The sequence below is a fragment of the Mastomys coucha genome, unplaced genomic scaffold, assembly GCF_008632895.1.
Source record: "Mastomys coucha isolate ucsf_1 unplaced genomic scaffold, UCSF_Mcou_1 pScaffold8, whole genome shotgun sequence".
Taxonomy (NCBI): domain Eukaryota; kingdom Metazoa; phylum Chordata; class Mammalia; order Rodentia; family Muridae; genus Mastomys; species Mastomys coucha.
In genome coordinates, this window is record NW_022196914.1 from 59534994 (window position 1) to 59551562 (window position 16569).

Sequence of the window (16569 nt, forward strand, 5' to 3'; positions counted from 1 at the left end):
TTATCAAAAATTAGCTCTATAATTTATGGTTCAGGGTTTCTCAGCTTTGACATTACTGACATTTTCAAAGTAATTCTCTGGAGTAGGGTACTGCTCAGTGCATTTTTAATATGCTTAGTGGTATTACTGGTCATAGATACCAGTGGTGCCCATTCAGAACTTGGCAATCTAAAATATTTTATATAATGTTAAACGTCTCATTGAAAGAAAACTGTCCCTGAGAAGAAAACAAACAAACAAACAACATCCAGTTTGGAAAACAAAAGGAAACAAAGATATAGATAGGATCAGTTTCATACATTATGACTGCAATGTTTTTCACTTGTCTGGAAGTGGGGGTGGGACACAGTAAAGCAAAATTTCCCTCCTAGAGCATTAAAAACAAATTGACTTTAAAGTTGTTTAATGTTCATACTTGTCTTCTAAAAGACCAATTCATTGCTGGTGCTAACAAATGACACAAGAATGCCTGACATGTTCTAAATACACTAACACTAACACAATATCTGTGGCATTTAATCCTCACAATACACAAGTTAAAAAATTGGAACTGGAGTCAAGTGACAAAACACAGGCCAAGTATGATAACATGTGCCTTTATGTTGACGACTTTGTTTTATCTACTTATTATTTCAGACTTTGAAATTATCTGGGCTGGTGAGATGGCTCAGTGGGTAAGAGCACTGACTGCTCTTCCGAAGGTCCCGAGTTTGGATCCCAGCAACCACATGGTGGCTCACAACCATCTGTGATGAGATCTGATGCCCTTTTCTGATGTGTCTGAAGACAGCCACGGTGTATTACGCCAGAGCAAGTGGGGCCGGAGCAAACAGAGGTCCTGAGTTCAATTCCCAGCAGCCACATGATGGCTCACGGCCATCTGTACAGCCACAATGTACTCATGCACATAAAATAAATAAATCTTAAAAATAAAAAAATTATCAGCCAGGTATGTTGGCACACACCTCTATGTGGGTAGGTCAGCTTACTCTAGATAGTAGAACCTGGGCCCTGTCTCAAAAATAAGTCACGTAGGAGCACTGAATGGAAAGGCAAATGATCTACCTGAAGGAAGCACCTAGCTCATTCTCTGCTGCACTCTTACTTTGTACAACCCTCTTCATTACAAGATGCAAAAACCACAGGGGCTGGAGAGGGATCAGTGGCTAAGATAAGAGCATTTGCTACAATTAGAAGACAGAAGAACCTAGTTCCTGGCAACCACATTGGTGGCTCCCAACCACTTGTAACTCCATCTTCATGGGACCTATTGAGAGCATCCATACACACAGCATACACTAACAGACAAGACAGAAAAACATACACAAATAAGAAAAAGTATAAAAGCTGATGTATTAAATGTTACTGTACTATAAATGCTTGACTCACCTCATTAACAAGTAAGTTACCTTGGACTTGTTCTAGTTAGTTATGTGCTCTGTATTTTGACTGGCAAAATCTCTAAGAGGGAAAGGAACAGTTTCTCAAGCACAAGCACTGTACTCTTATATCACCAAAGAATGGAGAATAAGAGCTCACAGCAACACATCTTTCTATTTCCAATTAGAACATGTTTCAATGAGGCTTAAAATTCTAAGTTTAAAACTTCATGGAAGGGCTAGGCAGTAGTGGTGGATCTCTTGAGTTTAAGGCTAGCCTGAGTCTACAAAGTGAGTTCCAGGACAACCAGGAAAAATACACATCTCCACTAAAAAACAATGTCATATTCCTTCTATAATGTAGATAGCCATAGAAGCCAGCTGGTTTTCTTTCTTAGAAAAATTAGGTTTGGCACTCTTCTAGGTTGAAAGGAAATAAATTTATGAGTGGGAAAAGAAGAAATAAAAGTTTTACAAAACCCCCCACAAAACTCCCACTACATGCTTTGAAGGGTACTTAAAATAGACAAAATAAATGTTAGGTCAAGAAAATGTGAATATCTTGCGGGTGTATAATTTAACAAGTCTATGGGGGAGGTGTAGGTTAGCTGTCTCTAAAATTTAGAGTCTAAATTCTGTCCATTATTGAGTTACGTATTTTCTAAAAAGTATTTTTTTTTTAAAGATTTATTTTATTTATTCTATGTGTATGAGTACATAGTAGCTGTATGGATGGCTGTGAGCCATCATGTGTGTGGCTGCTGGGAATTGAACTCAGGACCTCTGCTGGCCCCACTCTCTCTAGCGTAATTCACTGTAGCTGTTTTCAGATGCACCAGAAGAGGGTGTCAGATCTCATTATGGGTGGTTGTGAGCCACCATGTGGTTGCTGGGATCCGAACTCAGGATGTTCAGAAGAGCAGTCAGTGCTCTTACCCGCTGAGCCATCCTGCCAGCCCTCTAAAAAGTATTTTTATGGGCTGGAGAGATGGCTCAACAGTTAACAGCATTGATTGCTCTTCCAGGTCCTGAGTTCAACTACAGTGTACTCATATACATTAAATAAATAAATAAATCTTCAAGAGGGGGGGAGGTATCTTTATATGCCAAGAAAGTCTGAAATTAAAAATTATAATGCTGTAATAGCTTATATGAAATTAGGGCAAGAAAAGGATAGAGAGCAAAATGTAAACAATTACAGAGCAAAATCTTATTTGTAAGTGTGTTTTATAGGAGGGATCAGGTAGGGGAAAGGGAGAAAAATATTAGAAGAACTGACTGGAACTGGGGAACATTTTGGGAAGAGGTAGAACTTAGTGCAATGCAATCTACATGAGTAGCCCTAGCAGACTACTAGTAGTGGGGGACATGGTGCCTGAAACAGCCACAAAACCTTCAACCTACTGGTAGAGTGTGCTGGAACCAGAGTCTAGCAGAATCATCAAAGTGAGCAGAGACTTTATCCAGCCAACTGATGGGAGCAGATGCAGACAAACATTAGGCCATTAGGCAGAGGGGAGGAAGATGGGTCAGAATTGGAAGAACCACAGGGTTCAGGGACATAACAGTAGGATGAACTCATAGGAATTTGGGAAAGATCAGGGACCCTGTAGGAGTCTAACCTGGGTCTGGGTCCTCTGCATGCATACACACACACACACACACACACACACACACACACACACACACACACACACACATTATGGCTGAGTAGCTTGGTGTTCTTGTAGATATCTAATAGTGGGAATGGAGGCTGTCCCTGACTCTTGCCTTCTTGTAGGACCCATTTCTTACTACTGGGTTACCCTGTCCAGTCTTGATGTTATGGTATGGGCCTAGTCTTATTGTAGCTTGTCATGTTTATTTGATGTCCCTGGGAGGCCTGCTCATCTGAGGGGAGTGGAGGACTTGTGGTTGGGATGAATACATAAAAGATAAAAGAATGATTTAAAAACAAAACAAAACAAAACAAACAAACAGCCACTGTATTTTAGCCAGGCCTGGTGGCACACACCGCTAATCCCAGTCCTCAGGAGGCAGAGGCAGGTGGATCTAAGTATGAGGCCAGTCTGGTCTACAGAATGAGTTCCAGGACAGCCAGGGCTACACAGAGAGATTCTGTCACAACTCTACCACATACCAAAAAAAGGTGTGTGTGTGATGAGGGGATGTCTGCAGAGCTACAGGTTTCATACATGCTATTCTAAAATGAACTACACCTCCAGCCAAGTAATTACTGATCACCAGTCTGTGAGATTTTTCTATACTAAGAAAAATAGTATATTCCCAAGTATTCACCAAAGCAGAATAATAATCACTGATTTTAAAGATATACTAAAAGAACTTCTAGTTTAAAACCTAGATTGTTTTAAAATGTTTATTGTATCCTTCAATCACAAAACCCACAAAATTCACTAAAAAACCACCTGAGAACAAATTAAAAGAATCACTAAAGTGTGTATGAATTAGTGAATCCTTCCATGACATGCTAGGCTCCGGAGCTGAGATTATAGGATCTGAAAATACCTAGCAGGCATTTCCAGCTGAAAGAAGCAAGACAGGTCACATGCCTTAGTGTCAGAATCCAGACAGAGCTCACTCTACAAAGCAGTTTTTACTATGGCTTCTAAGACACCCATTGCCAAACAAGGGCTAAGGCTCTTGTTTAGAGGCCTTAACTGTCTTGTTTAGAGGCAGAAAACTGTCGATACTTGTGTGAGTGCCTGCAGTGAATTCCAGAGAGAGACATTCAATGCCAAACGCCATCAAAAGCAGCCCCCACTGTCCTATGAGCTGAGCGAGGGCAATGATCACTATCTGTTTCATTTGTATTTCCCACGAAACAAATGATCTAACAAAAGAAGCAGTGCTAATGAATATGTGAAATAAAATCAAGAATGATACGTGGCATGTATTAAGAACAATTAATGACCATGTCATTGTAAAAACAGACAAGTAGGAGTTATTAAAATGAAAATTGTAATAGTTAATGACTCCATCATTTGTAAATAGCTTTGAAATAGTATATAGTCAGAAGTTAAGTTCAGAGACAACAATTATTGGATGGCAGTATTTTTATTTTGGCTATATGGCTTTTCAGATTTTCCTATAATGAACATACACATACATCCACGTAATTATTAAGACCTGCATTCAATCTGCATGCTCTTTAAAAAGTCAACCTTTATTATACTCAGTATAAACACCAAGACAGATCATGCAACCCATTTTTCATTTTGCAAACAGAGGGAACTTACATGAGCATCCAGTTAGCAAGAGAACAGTACTTACCCATCTAAATACTACAGAGGCAGTAACTCTATGCGGCACATCTGACACCCATCAATTAGATGGCAAAATGAAATCCTCTGACAGTAATAATCCACAGTATAAAGATCTTAAGAGTGTTAAAGATATTTTTAGTTAAACTTTACTTACCTTCAGATTTTAATTTTGTAAGAACAAAAATCAAGTAGTTGTTAAAATCTGGATATTGATTGAGTTGTTCCAGTTTCTAGAACAAACAGTAGTTAAGGAAACTTCTCTGTTAATCTACAGAAAAAGAAATTTTAAAATCTAATAATTTTTGGCCTTCTACTTTTCCTAAGAATAATACTTATTAAATCAAACTTGATGTTATTTACAACACACTAGTACTTGTTATTTTAAAAAAAGCAACCTTTGAGTTCTTTCTGGCTGAAATACTGCTTAAATATATTCAGTAAGACATAAATGAAGGTAAGTATCTGCATGTTCAATAAAGCACTTTTTGAGCTTTTGAGGAATTGAGCATGATGGTTCTTTTTGACTCATTTGTTCTTTAAAATGTAAAAGCAGAGAATGTCATTTATGCATATTTCCACACCATCTTCCCAGACATAAAGTCCATCAAATCAACCCCCATTCATCCCAAGGCACAACACATAAGGGAACTAACTGCCAGGGATGTAATGCCCGAAGTCTTTCAAACCCTGACTCTCAATCTGTAATATGCTTGCCAGGGGTGTTTTACCTGCACAGAGATTAAAATGTTTTTACTAAAGGTATCTAATTATTTATTAAATATACCAGATACACTAAATAGGCTTTTTACATATGGCCTTAAAATGTCTGGAGTTGGTATATAAATTCTAACAAAATGTAACTACTATTTCCAAGTAAAGCCCAAACAAGGACTGTTAGTTTTAGCATGCTGATGTTAATGTTTATTATTACCTTCTTCCATACAACTTAAGACACACACGCATTTTGTGCATATCTGTGTAACAGAACAAATCTGTTTTATGCTATGGACACAAAAGAACAGGCCATCTTGAGCACTCTAACCTCCCACAAGCTGTGATCACAGGGGTGGCACGACCATGCTTGATTAATTTGTTCTTTCTCACAGGACATAATATGCTCAATACCCAGAGTAAACTGTACACTGACTACTGGACTGGCCAAAGCACCATACTTGGTATACAATAGGTACTTAAAAGAACAAAATACTCAATGCTATAGAAATTACAATGCAATTCTGGACTTGGCTAATTTTATTAATTTGTAAAATAATACTTACACTTTTTTGCAACTTTAACCGCCCATGGAATTATGACAACACAAAATTAAGACTACAGCATGTTCAGATAAAAGCTCCACTATACCCAAAACTACTATTTTCCCTAGTATCAAAGGTATTCCAATAAAATGGCTTTTTAAACAATCCATGTAGATCTAAGTCACTATTCTATCCACTTTTAAACGGGCAGTGTCATAGTCATCTAATGGAGGGCTGAGGTTACAGCAACGCAGTACTTCTTGAAACCCTCTAGTAAAGTCACGTCTGTGGATTTTTTTTCTAAATTAAATAAGCTCAAACCCCAGGATCTTATTTAATTTACTAAATTCCCTACTAGGTAATTTTGCTCCTTACTGGAAAGCATTACAAGGGAATCTGGTGTGAACACAACAAATCTTAGTTCTTAAAGAATTAACTTGCTTGGATTTAACAGGGGTAAGAGGCTGCCATCTGCGTGTTTGTTTCCCTTCTGGAGCCTGCAGCAAATGTAGTTTTCTCCAACTGTAGCAATGAGACCTCTACACCAGCATTTAGCCCACAGCAACCCCTTGGGTAGATGGAGTCCATGCAGCCTTGTGCCAAAGCTTTTAACATGCAAACCTCACTGGAGCGCCGGGGAGGCTGCAACAGGTGCTCCCACGAGCACCACAGTATCGCCGGCCATTCAGGCGCGGCTGGAGAAAGCCCTGGGCCCTCGGCTGAGTTCAAACCCCGCGCCAGCTCCACCCCCGGCCGCGCTATGCTGCCCGGCTCAAGTCCCGCTCGGCAGGCCCGCTGCTCCCGCCCCGCCGGTCATTGTGTGGGCCCGGCCGCTCCCGCTCAGCAGCGGGGACGTGGCGGCACGGCACGTGTGGCCTCCCTGGCGGTGGCCCGGAAGCGGCAGCCGAGCCCCACGCGGCGGCGGCGGCGGGCCTGGCGGGCTGCGGCCGCGTGCACGAGGCCGGCGGGGTGGGGGCCGCGGCCCGGAGGAGAGGCGGGCGGCGGCGCGAGGCCCGGCACCGCACGGCAAGGATACTTGTTGCACGGTCCTCTGGATGGTGGTGTCTGGGGACTGGGACTCCTTGAGCAGCTGCAGGATCTGCTGAAGCCCTTGCTCGTCAGGTTTCCACTCATACTCCATCTTGGTTTGCTGCAAATAAAGCCAGACACAGGAAGAGACGAGCAGATGTTAGTCCCACGCATAGGCCCGCCGCGCGTCCGCGCACCCGCCCGCTGCCCACGGCCCGCCGCCCAGCCCCAGCCCCGGCCCCAACCGAGGCTCGGACCCGAAACCGGCCGAGCTGCTCCGAAGCTCCGCGCCAACGTCCGCCGTGTCTGTGCTGTGCGCCACGGCCGCCTCGAGCTCCAGGAGCTGACCAGACTGAGTCACCGCGAATTTGCAATCTGGCCCCAAGATCCGCTCACGGGAGCCCCCTGGGTCCTAGTGCCACGGAGCACTCTCAGACCAAACCAACTCCTGCAGCCAGGTTGCTTACAAGAAGGCAACTCAAAGGCAAGCCCCTGCGAAGCCCTGGTAAAAATCTGATTCGGGTTATTATTTTAAATAAGTGTGGTGGAATAACGACAGCGACTTTCGGAATGGGGGAAAACTCCCTCTGACAGCTCAATAGTGAAAATAAAAACACTTGCACTTCAATTTAATATACAAAGCTATATTAGTCGTTCAAATAAAATATTGAGGGCACGTTGCAATCAGAACCACACCTCAAAAACATTAAATGCAACCTTTGTACAACTTCAATGGAAATAATTCACCCTTTCATAAACTTCAACTTACGAACTCAGTGAAATAAATTCCTTCACGATATAACTGCCTTACACAAAGGGCTTTGGAATGAAGGATAAACAAAAATCATGTAAATTACAGCAGGGTAGTGTTTAACTCTGTCAAAGTATCCCCTCGCCCCATCTGACTCTAAAACATAGTGAGGTGTATTATTTGCCCTCACTAAAGCGGACAGGTTGCAGGGCTGTGCACATTACTGAGAAGGGTAATGTAACCGTAGAGGCTGGGAATAAAGTGTGAGCTTCATCTGCTACAGCAAAGTGAGGCTACTGTGTTAATGGCAGTTTCATTAAAACTAAATTCTTGAACAAAACTAATAAACTCACATATTCACTGTGAATTACTTTTAATAAACAAACCTAAGAGGCTTGGTGAAGGAGAGGATTTTTAATCAACTTTACTAAACAATGGTTTAGCAGTTTCAGCTAGTAAGAGCCCTTTCTAGCAGGTTATTTCTCTCCCCTCATCTTCTTACAATCCGCTATTTGACCTTGTCCTCTCCTTAATTTTTCAAAAATGGTTTTTGAAATCTACCTTCAAAATGATTTTTGAAACCTACTCTCCTTCGTGATTTTGTGCTTCATATCTCTAACACGACTTTGCTTAACATCTTCCTTCTATTGTCTCCCTAAACCGGGTAAACACAATCAATTATTCTTACAAAATGAACAACAGTAAAGCATCCAACAACTATACCAAATCCACAACTCTCATCTGGACACTTGCTATTATGACAAATATTGCTATAGTACTGCTTTTATTCCAGTTTTCCTAGTATCTACTGCTACTATAATGTTTTATGGACAGTGTACTTTTTATATTATGCAATAGTGAAAACTGTCATTTCTTCCCTGTCTGTACATATTACATGCTTTAAGAAAATATTTTAGAACATACAGTATTCCATTCTATTGTTGTGCTGCAATTTTTAAACTTTTAATTAGCAGAGTCACAGAACTGTACAACTGTAACTGTATTATAAGCACATAACAAAATGGACTTCTACAAGTGAGCACACCTATTTGACCCCACACCCAGTTCAAGATGGAAGTCTCTCATGTTCATTACCACAATAAACCTTAGTAACTGACTTTCTATCATTATACATTATTGTTTTCTTGTTCTAACTTCAAAAGCTTTTTAAAATTGCAAGAACTACATTATACTAAAACAACATGGTTATACAAGTAAAGTTGATTCAACTCTACCACCAAAATGTCTCTGAGATGATATTAAATTTGATATATTTTTACAGTGCTGTCTAATCGCAATTACATACAGTGTTCTGGCTAGAATATAAAATGTCCTCCATACGTTCATGCGTCTGAACTCTTGATGTTTAGATGGTGATACTATTGAGAGAGGTGGTAGACCCTTAGGAGGTAGCATCTCCCTGGAGGATATAGACCACTGGTGATGGGCCTTGAGGGTTTATACCCCTGCAGACTTCTGTCTTGTTTCTGCTTCCTGTTCCTTTGAGATACGAGGAAGAGACAAGTTCCAGCCACACATTTCTAGGACTATGGAGCCACAAGATGCCATGCTTGCCTGACAGGATGGGCAGTCTTTCTGCTATAATAGATTGCATTTCCCCATTAAACTATAAACCAAAATCAACCTTGCTCTCCTTTATGTTGCTTCTTTCAGAAAATGTAAAAAAAAAAAAAAAAAAAAAAAAAAAAAAAAAAAAAAAAAAAAAAAACTAATGCATATACTAATGCTACACAATCAGCTCTAAAACCTTTCATAGATAATAAATATAGCATGACCATCATTCCAAGCTAATACATTCAATCAACACCTGCTGAAATAGCCCACTTATGCCCTCAGGGCCCTTTGAGAAACTAAAGCCAGGGCTAACAGTTGCCCAGTCAGAAAAGCTCAGTCATCTCACTCCTTCTAAAGGTGGTTAACAAAAGACCAATATCAGACTATTATCAGACTTCCTTCTCTAGACCTGCATTCAAATAAACAGTATTTGTTTGTTTGTTTCTTTTGAGGCAAGGTCTTACTGTACCAGACTATCCTCAAACACAAAGACTGTCTGATTGATGGGAATCAATAATGTGCTCCACTATGCTCTGATCTATTTTTCAACAGTTCAGTTTTAATAGTATCTATTTTGAGCTGTGAGGTGAGTTTGACACCAGCCTAGTCTACAGAATGACTTCCAGGATAGCCAGGCCTACACAGAAAAACCCTGTTTCGAAAAAAACAAAAACAAACAAACCAAAAAATATCTCCTTTGAGGCTAGTGGTACAAATCTTTAATCCTGCCGGGCAGTGGTGGTGCACGCCTTTAATCCCAGCACTTGGGAGGCAGAGGCAGGCAGATTTCTGAGATCGATGCCAACCTGGTCTACAGAGTGAGTTCCAGGACAGCCAGGGCTACACAGACAAACCCTGTCTCAAAAAACAAAAAACAAAAAACAAACAAACAAAAAAAAATCTTTTATCCCAGCACTCAGGGTTAGAGGCAGAAGCAGGCGGATCTTCTGAGTTCTAGGCCAGACTTATCTACAGAGCTAGTTTCTGGATAGGCAGGGCTAAACAGGAAAACCTTCTGTCTAAATCTAATTTGATCAAACAATGATAATAAGTGTTCCCCAATACCTAATTAAAGTTATCTGTAGGGCTGGTGAGATAGTCAGAGCACCAACTAGTCTTCCAAAGGTCTTCAGTTCAAATCTCAGCAACCACATGGTGGCTCACAACCATCCATAATGAGACCTGACGCCCTCTTCTGATGTGTCTGAAGACAGCTATAGTGTACTTATATATAATAAATAAAATAAATCTTGAAAAAAAATCTTTGGGTTGGAGCAAGCAGGGACTGAGCAAGCGGGATATCTACCAGAGCAACCGGGGCTGACTGGAGTGAGCAGAAGTCCTAAAAAAAAGTCAATTCCCAACAACCACATGAAGGCTCACAACTATCTGGACAGCTACAGCGTGTACTCATATAAGTAAAATAAATAAATAAAATCTTTAAAAAAATAGTTATCTGTTAAAAAAAAAGCCTCTCAAAAATATCTGACTGAGAATTGTCACTCTGAACTTCTGTATCACACTTAAAAACTGTGGCAAAGCAAGGCATGGTGGCACATGCCTCCAATCTCAGCATGCAGGAGGACCAACTTCAAAGCTAGCCTTGGCTATAGAGTTAGAACCTGCCATGAGACAGCAAAGCATACTACTCAGTTATAACCAGGTAACAGTTACACTTGGCCATTCTTAGTGCATAGCTGAGCTGCATCAAGAGCTTTCTTAGGACTGCAACCATCGGCACAATTGTCTCCAGCACTGACCACATGTTAGTAACAATTCAAATCTCTGAGTAGACAGAACCATTTCAAAATCATTAGATATGACAATAACGAAAGCATGCCAGCTTTACACAAGGTAGAAACCATTTCTTTAAAGAACATTAATGTTAATTAAATTGAATAGCAAAAGCAATAAAGGTTTTCTTCTAATATTTAAATAATTATTAGCTGAAATACTTTTTTATAGTTGAAGACACAGAGTTAAATATCTCAAAACAAACAAACAAACAAACAAACAAACAAACGAAACTAACACTCAATGGTAAATAAAAACCCAGAAGACAGTTCTTGGAGAGCTAACGAGAGGGGCTGGAGAGGTGGCTCAGCCTTTAAGAACAGTTGCTATGGTTTACACAGAACCAATTCCCAGTACCCACATAGCTGCTCACAACCATCTAGAAATCCAAATCCTATAACACCGTTTTCTGGCTTCTCTGGGCTCCAGCTACATGATGGGCAGATGTATATGCAGGCAAAACACCTATAGAGGTAAAATTAAAATAAATAAATCTAGTACATAGATATGGCACTGGAATAGAATGCCACTTTATAAGATTTAAGTTGTTCTGATACTTCCTTCAGAAGACAAAAACCAAAGTCAGCCCTAAATTCTTAAACTCACATACAAATTTCCAATGCTTTTGAAAACAGTAAAACTACCCAACTTCTTCCCCATAGAGGGGAAGGTCAACAAGATTGACCCATAGTGTAAAGGTACTTGCAGCAACTAGCATTATCCCTGCCAGCTCCATAAACTTACCTTCTGACCTCCATAGGTGCACTATGTCATGCCTCCCCCATACCACACACACACACACACACACACACACACACACACACACATATCAGAAGGCCAGTCTGATCCACAGAGTGAATTCCAGGCTAGCCAAGGCTACATCATGAGACTCTCAAAATTGCTTAATTAATTAATCTGGGGATAAGATGTGAAAACCTACGTAAGAAAGTCAATCCCTCTGAGTCTTAGCTTTCCATCTATTCTATGGGACTATATCAACTCCAAATTAGATTATAGAGACCTAGCAAGGAGTATGAATGCCCTGAAAAAAATGGAGTTACAAGAGTTAACCCAGGGGCTGGAGAGATGGCCCAGTGGTTAAGGGCACCAGCTGCTCTTCTTCTAAAGGATCCAAGTTCCATTCCCAGCACCCACAGCCTACAACTGCCTGTTACTCCAGTTCCAGGGAAATCTAACAACGTCTCCTGCTCCCAAAGCGCCCACTACTTGTGGTGCTGCACAGATAGATATACATGAAAGCAAAATCCCAACACACATAAAACAAACACACCTTTAATCCCAGCACTCAGAAGGCAGTTGCAGGCTGATCTCTGAGTTCAAAGACAGCCTAGTCTACAATGAGAGTTTTAGAACTGCTTTAAGAGCACAGAACTGGTCTTCTAGAGGACCAAGACTGGAATCTCAGTACCCATATCTCGTGCTTGGTAAGCACTGGCAAAGTCAAAGGCAAGTGAACCACAGTTCTTACTTAGCGAGAGCCAGATGCACTATCTACTGAGGAGACAAACATACTCAGCCAGGAAAGAAAGATGAGACGTGCTTCCCTCATCTGCTTCAAAGCTCTTCCCCCATTTTACTCAAATGCAAACAACTATTAGCCACATGCATGTTGCATCACTGTGTGTGTATGTTGCCATCAGTGTCAGGACCTCCCCAAAGGTAAATAAGGTGTGGTAGTGTTCCAAAGGAGACAAGGCGTACCCATCCTGCAGTAACACTGCAGTGTACAACTAGAAAACTCTGTGTGTGTGTGTGTGTATGCACACTCGCACAAAATAACCTTGTCAAAAGTTTCATGTATATATGTAAACAAAAGTTAGGCTCTTGGGTCTGAAACCTGTAAGCACATTTTTTGTTTGACCAATGAGACACGCTAGTGGAGCATTCACACATGATACAGGGGCTGCTTAGGCCGGCTCTTCCAGCTTCCTAGTCTAACGTCACTCTGTCTTACCCTAAAAATGAAAGAGTTCCTCTCAATAGGAATCACTTCTCATCAGCACACTGCCTCAGTGGAGGAAGGTGAGGATAACAACTAAGACAACAGAGCCCTAATCCAGTTATGAGGCCAGGAAAGAACTTCCTTGAAGAACTGACTTTTCAGCTGAGATGGAACAGATTGAAACCAAACATGAGGAAGGCTAAGACAGGGGCTTGGGGAGCCTTTAAGATCCAGAGGCTGGGCTGGAGAGATGGCTCAGCAGTTAAGAGCACCTACTGCTCTTCTGAAGGTCATGAGTTCAAATCCCAGTAACCACATGATGGCTCACAACTATCCATAATGAAATCTGATGCCCTCTTCTGGAGTGTCTGAAGACAGCTACAGTATACTTATAGATAATAAGTATACAGATAATAAATAAATAAAAAAGACCCAGAGGCTATGCTGGGTGGTGGTGGCACATGCCTTTAATCCCAGCACTTTGGAGTCAGAGGAAGGCAGATTTCTGAGATCGATGCCAGCCTGGTCTACAGAGTGAGTTCCAGGACAGTCAGGGCTACACGGAGAAACCCTGTCTCAAAAAACAAAACAAAAACAAAAAACAAAACAAACAAAAAAGACCCAGAGGCTAGTAAGTGGACAGGTTGTGAAGGCATGAAAGGCATCACCACTTAAAATTGGAAGGTGTAATTTCCACCCTACCCCCAACACCCCAGGAGAACTGAGCACAGGACCAGTCCATGCTCTGCTCCAGATTTCAATGCTGTCAGGCTAACCCCCTCAGGCCACAGTGACAGCAAGTGCCACCAGAAACTTAACTGTACCAACTTCATCTAAAGTAGAGTTTCAGTGTCTGGAGAAAGGTAGTTACGTTTCTCAGAAACATACAACTCAAAGTTCTGGTCCTTACATTTTAAAAGATTTAAACACTGTACTATATATATGGTGGGCATGGTAGTGTTTTTCTATATTCCCAGCACTAAAGAGGCAGAGGTAGAGCTTGGTCTACACAGTGAGTTCAAAGCCTAACAAGGCTGCATGGCAAGACCCTATCTACAACAAGGACAAACCCAATGTAATATTATGTCAACAGCAGAGGCAACTAATGGGCACTACATATGATAACTAATTTAATATCACAACTTTGACCTGGTATTGATAGTAACCACATGCAACGGAGAAGCAAATTGAATCCTAGGGAAGTTACTTGCTGGTTCCTCAGCAAGTATATGACAAGACTAGGACTCTAGCCAAACTAACCTGGCTTTAGAGTACACTCTTGCCAGGGTGGTAGTAGTAACACAGTACTGAGGGTCAGGGAGAGCACAAATTCAAGACTTTGTCTCAAAACACCAAATAAAGAACAACAAAATAAAGACCATCTACCAGTCTTCTCCGGTATCAAATCAAGGTCTAGGTCCCTAATGTGTTGTCTTTCCAACAGAAATATCAAGTTGTAATCTGGGAAACTAATTGAAAAAACACATACAAGAAATACTGGATACTTCTGTATGAGGTAAAAGAGTAAAGCCATTCTTTACTATTGTAAAAATCCTAACATCTGGAAAAGTCAATATATAGTCAATTAAAAATGAGATATTTTGACAATACTGAGTTTAAAACATCCTAAATCTAGATCACTAAGTCCTCTTGTTGTACATATATCTTACATTCACTTAACAAGCAGAGCTTAAGAATTGTGCTGAATAATTTGAAGAATAACGGGACAAACTTCCATAGTAAATCTCTCTCTCTCTCTCTCTCTCTCTCTCTCTCTCTCTATATATATATATATATATATATATATATATATATATATATATATATATATATATATATAAAAAAGCTATGATGAGCAAAGAAGAAGGAAAATCAGATTTCCATGGGTTGAGGAAAGAATGTCCATGGGAGAGCAGAGGGGATTGGGGGGAGCACTGTGTGAGGCAAAACTAGGAGATAAATCTAACCTAGTTTTTAGGGAAGCAAATTCCACTAGACCAGAAGGCAACAAGACAGCAGAAATGTTGGTGGGGGGTGGGGTAGGTGTGGAGTGTAGGTAGGGGAATTGAACGTAGGGCTCCATGCATCCTAGTACTGTACCTTGGAGCTATATCCCCAGCAAAACAGTATATTTAACATGGTACTAGACATGTGAGTTTGAAAAGGCTCTGGATTGATTGATTTGCTTAGAGTAAGTGGTTCAATTTGCCACTTGGAAGAAATAGGTTAAAAAGCTAAGTTTTTAGTTTTCCAGCATTACAAACTTATTGCCAATAAGGGCTGGAAGACAGACAGAATAGAGAGAAAACAGAAAATGAGAACCAAGGAAATTTTTAAAAAATGTATTCTTAGATGCGGGAAGACCTTTGACAAATATGCTACTCAAATGCAAAAGGATCCACAGTAACATTAGAAGGTGTGGTCTCTTAGTGACTGAAGGATATGGGAGGAAGGCTTGACCCAGAATTCAACTTAATTTATAACCAGGTACCTTTTACACTTCAGTTCATTAACATTCCCAACAGTGCAATGAGGTGATATTAACCCACTACCAACAGGCACAAGTTGGGAGTGGTTATGCAGCTTATATGTTCAGCGTACAAGGGGCAGAGGGGCTATTCAACACCAATGTACGATCCCCAAATTTGTACAGAGCTAAGTAATAACAGGTTTTATAATGCTTTTTAAATGCAAGATCTCATTTAATTCTATGTATATATCCTATTATTACCTCCACTTTTCAAAAGGGGAAGATGAAGATGCCTAAGAGAAGGAAAGCAATATGCCCACAGTCACCAAGAGTGAAAACAAAATGCCAGGATTCCAACCCAGGTCTGCCTGAAGAGGGCCAACACATTCTCCCTCCATCACTCCACAGATGTGAGGAGCTATTCACAGAGCATCATATGGAGCACCAAGAATACATCACCCTCTTCAATCTACTGTCTTCAATTTGATCACTTGGGATATGGTAACTGAACCCTGTTTTTCAGAGTTCTTTGGAGTGGGGGTGCAGGGGCACTCATATATGTGATGGCCAGAGGCCAAACTCAGATGTCATTCCTCAGGTATTGTCCAATTTATGAGACAGGGTCTCTCACTCACTTAGAGCTCACTTAAGGCTGGCTAGGCTCACTCTACCTCCCCAGTGTTGGGATTAGTGGCATGCATTACCATTCCTGGCTTTTTACCTATTTTTGTTTTTTAACGTAGGTGTTGGACATCAAACGTATCTTTATGCTGGCAGAGTAGGAACTTTACTAACAGTTAGTTCATGGGCCCCATTTGTTGCAGTTTAACCTTTCCACCTTTAATCAAAACATAAGGCTGAGGGCTAGTATCTCTTTATTAACTTTTGGTAATATTTGTCATTTGCAGAACAGCAACTCCTTGTTGAATTCTATAACAAATTTAACCATCACGGTGGGTCTCCATCTCCGTGTATTTTTAAGCAACTTAAACCAGTGGTTTCTAAACTCCAACCACTAATTATAATCACTAGAGACTTGCAACTAGATGAGAACCAGTCTCCAAACTC

The 16569-nt window shown here is 40.8% G+C and overlaps 1 protein-coding gene across 4 annotated transcripts in view; it reads right to left on the reverse strand.

Annotated features, from left to right (window-relative positions):
- The window catches only part of Tnpo1 (transportin 1), an 88772-nt gene that overhangs the window by 49815 nt on the left and 22388 nt on the right, over window positions 1-16569 (reverse strand). For 3 of the 4 annotated variants that reach the window (XM_031360417.1, XM_031360419.1, XM_031360416.1), the window contains exons 2-3: window positions 6956-7069; window positions 4818-4893 (exon numbers count right to left, since the gene is read on the reverse strand). In XM_031360417.1, coding sequence (XP_031216277.1) covers window positions 4818-4893; window positions 6956-7069 — 190 coding nt within the window. Of the gene's footprint in view, window positions 1-4817; window positions 4894-6955; window positions 7070-7205; window positions 7342-16569 lie in introns of those variants that run through there. The other variant, XM_031360418.1, reaches the window with a different exon arrangement.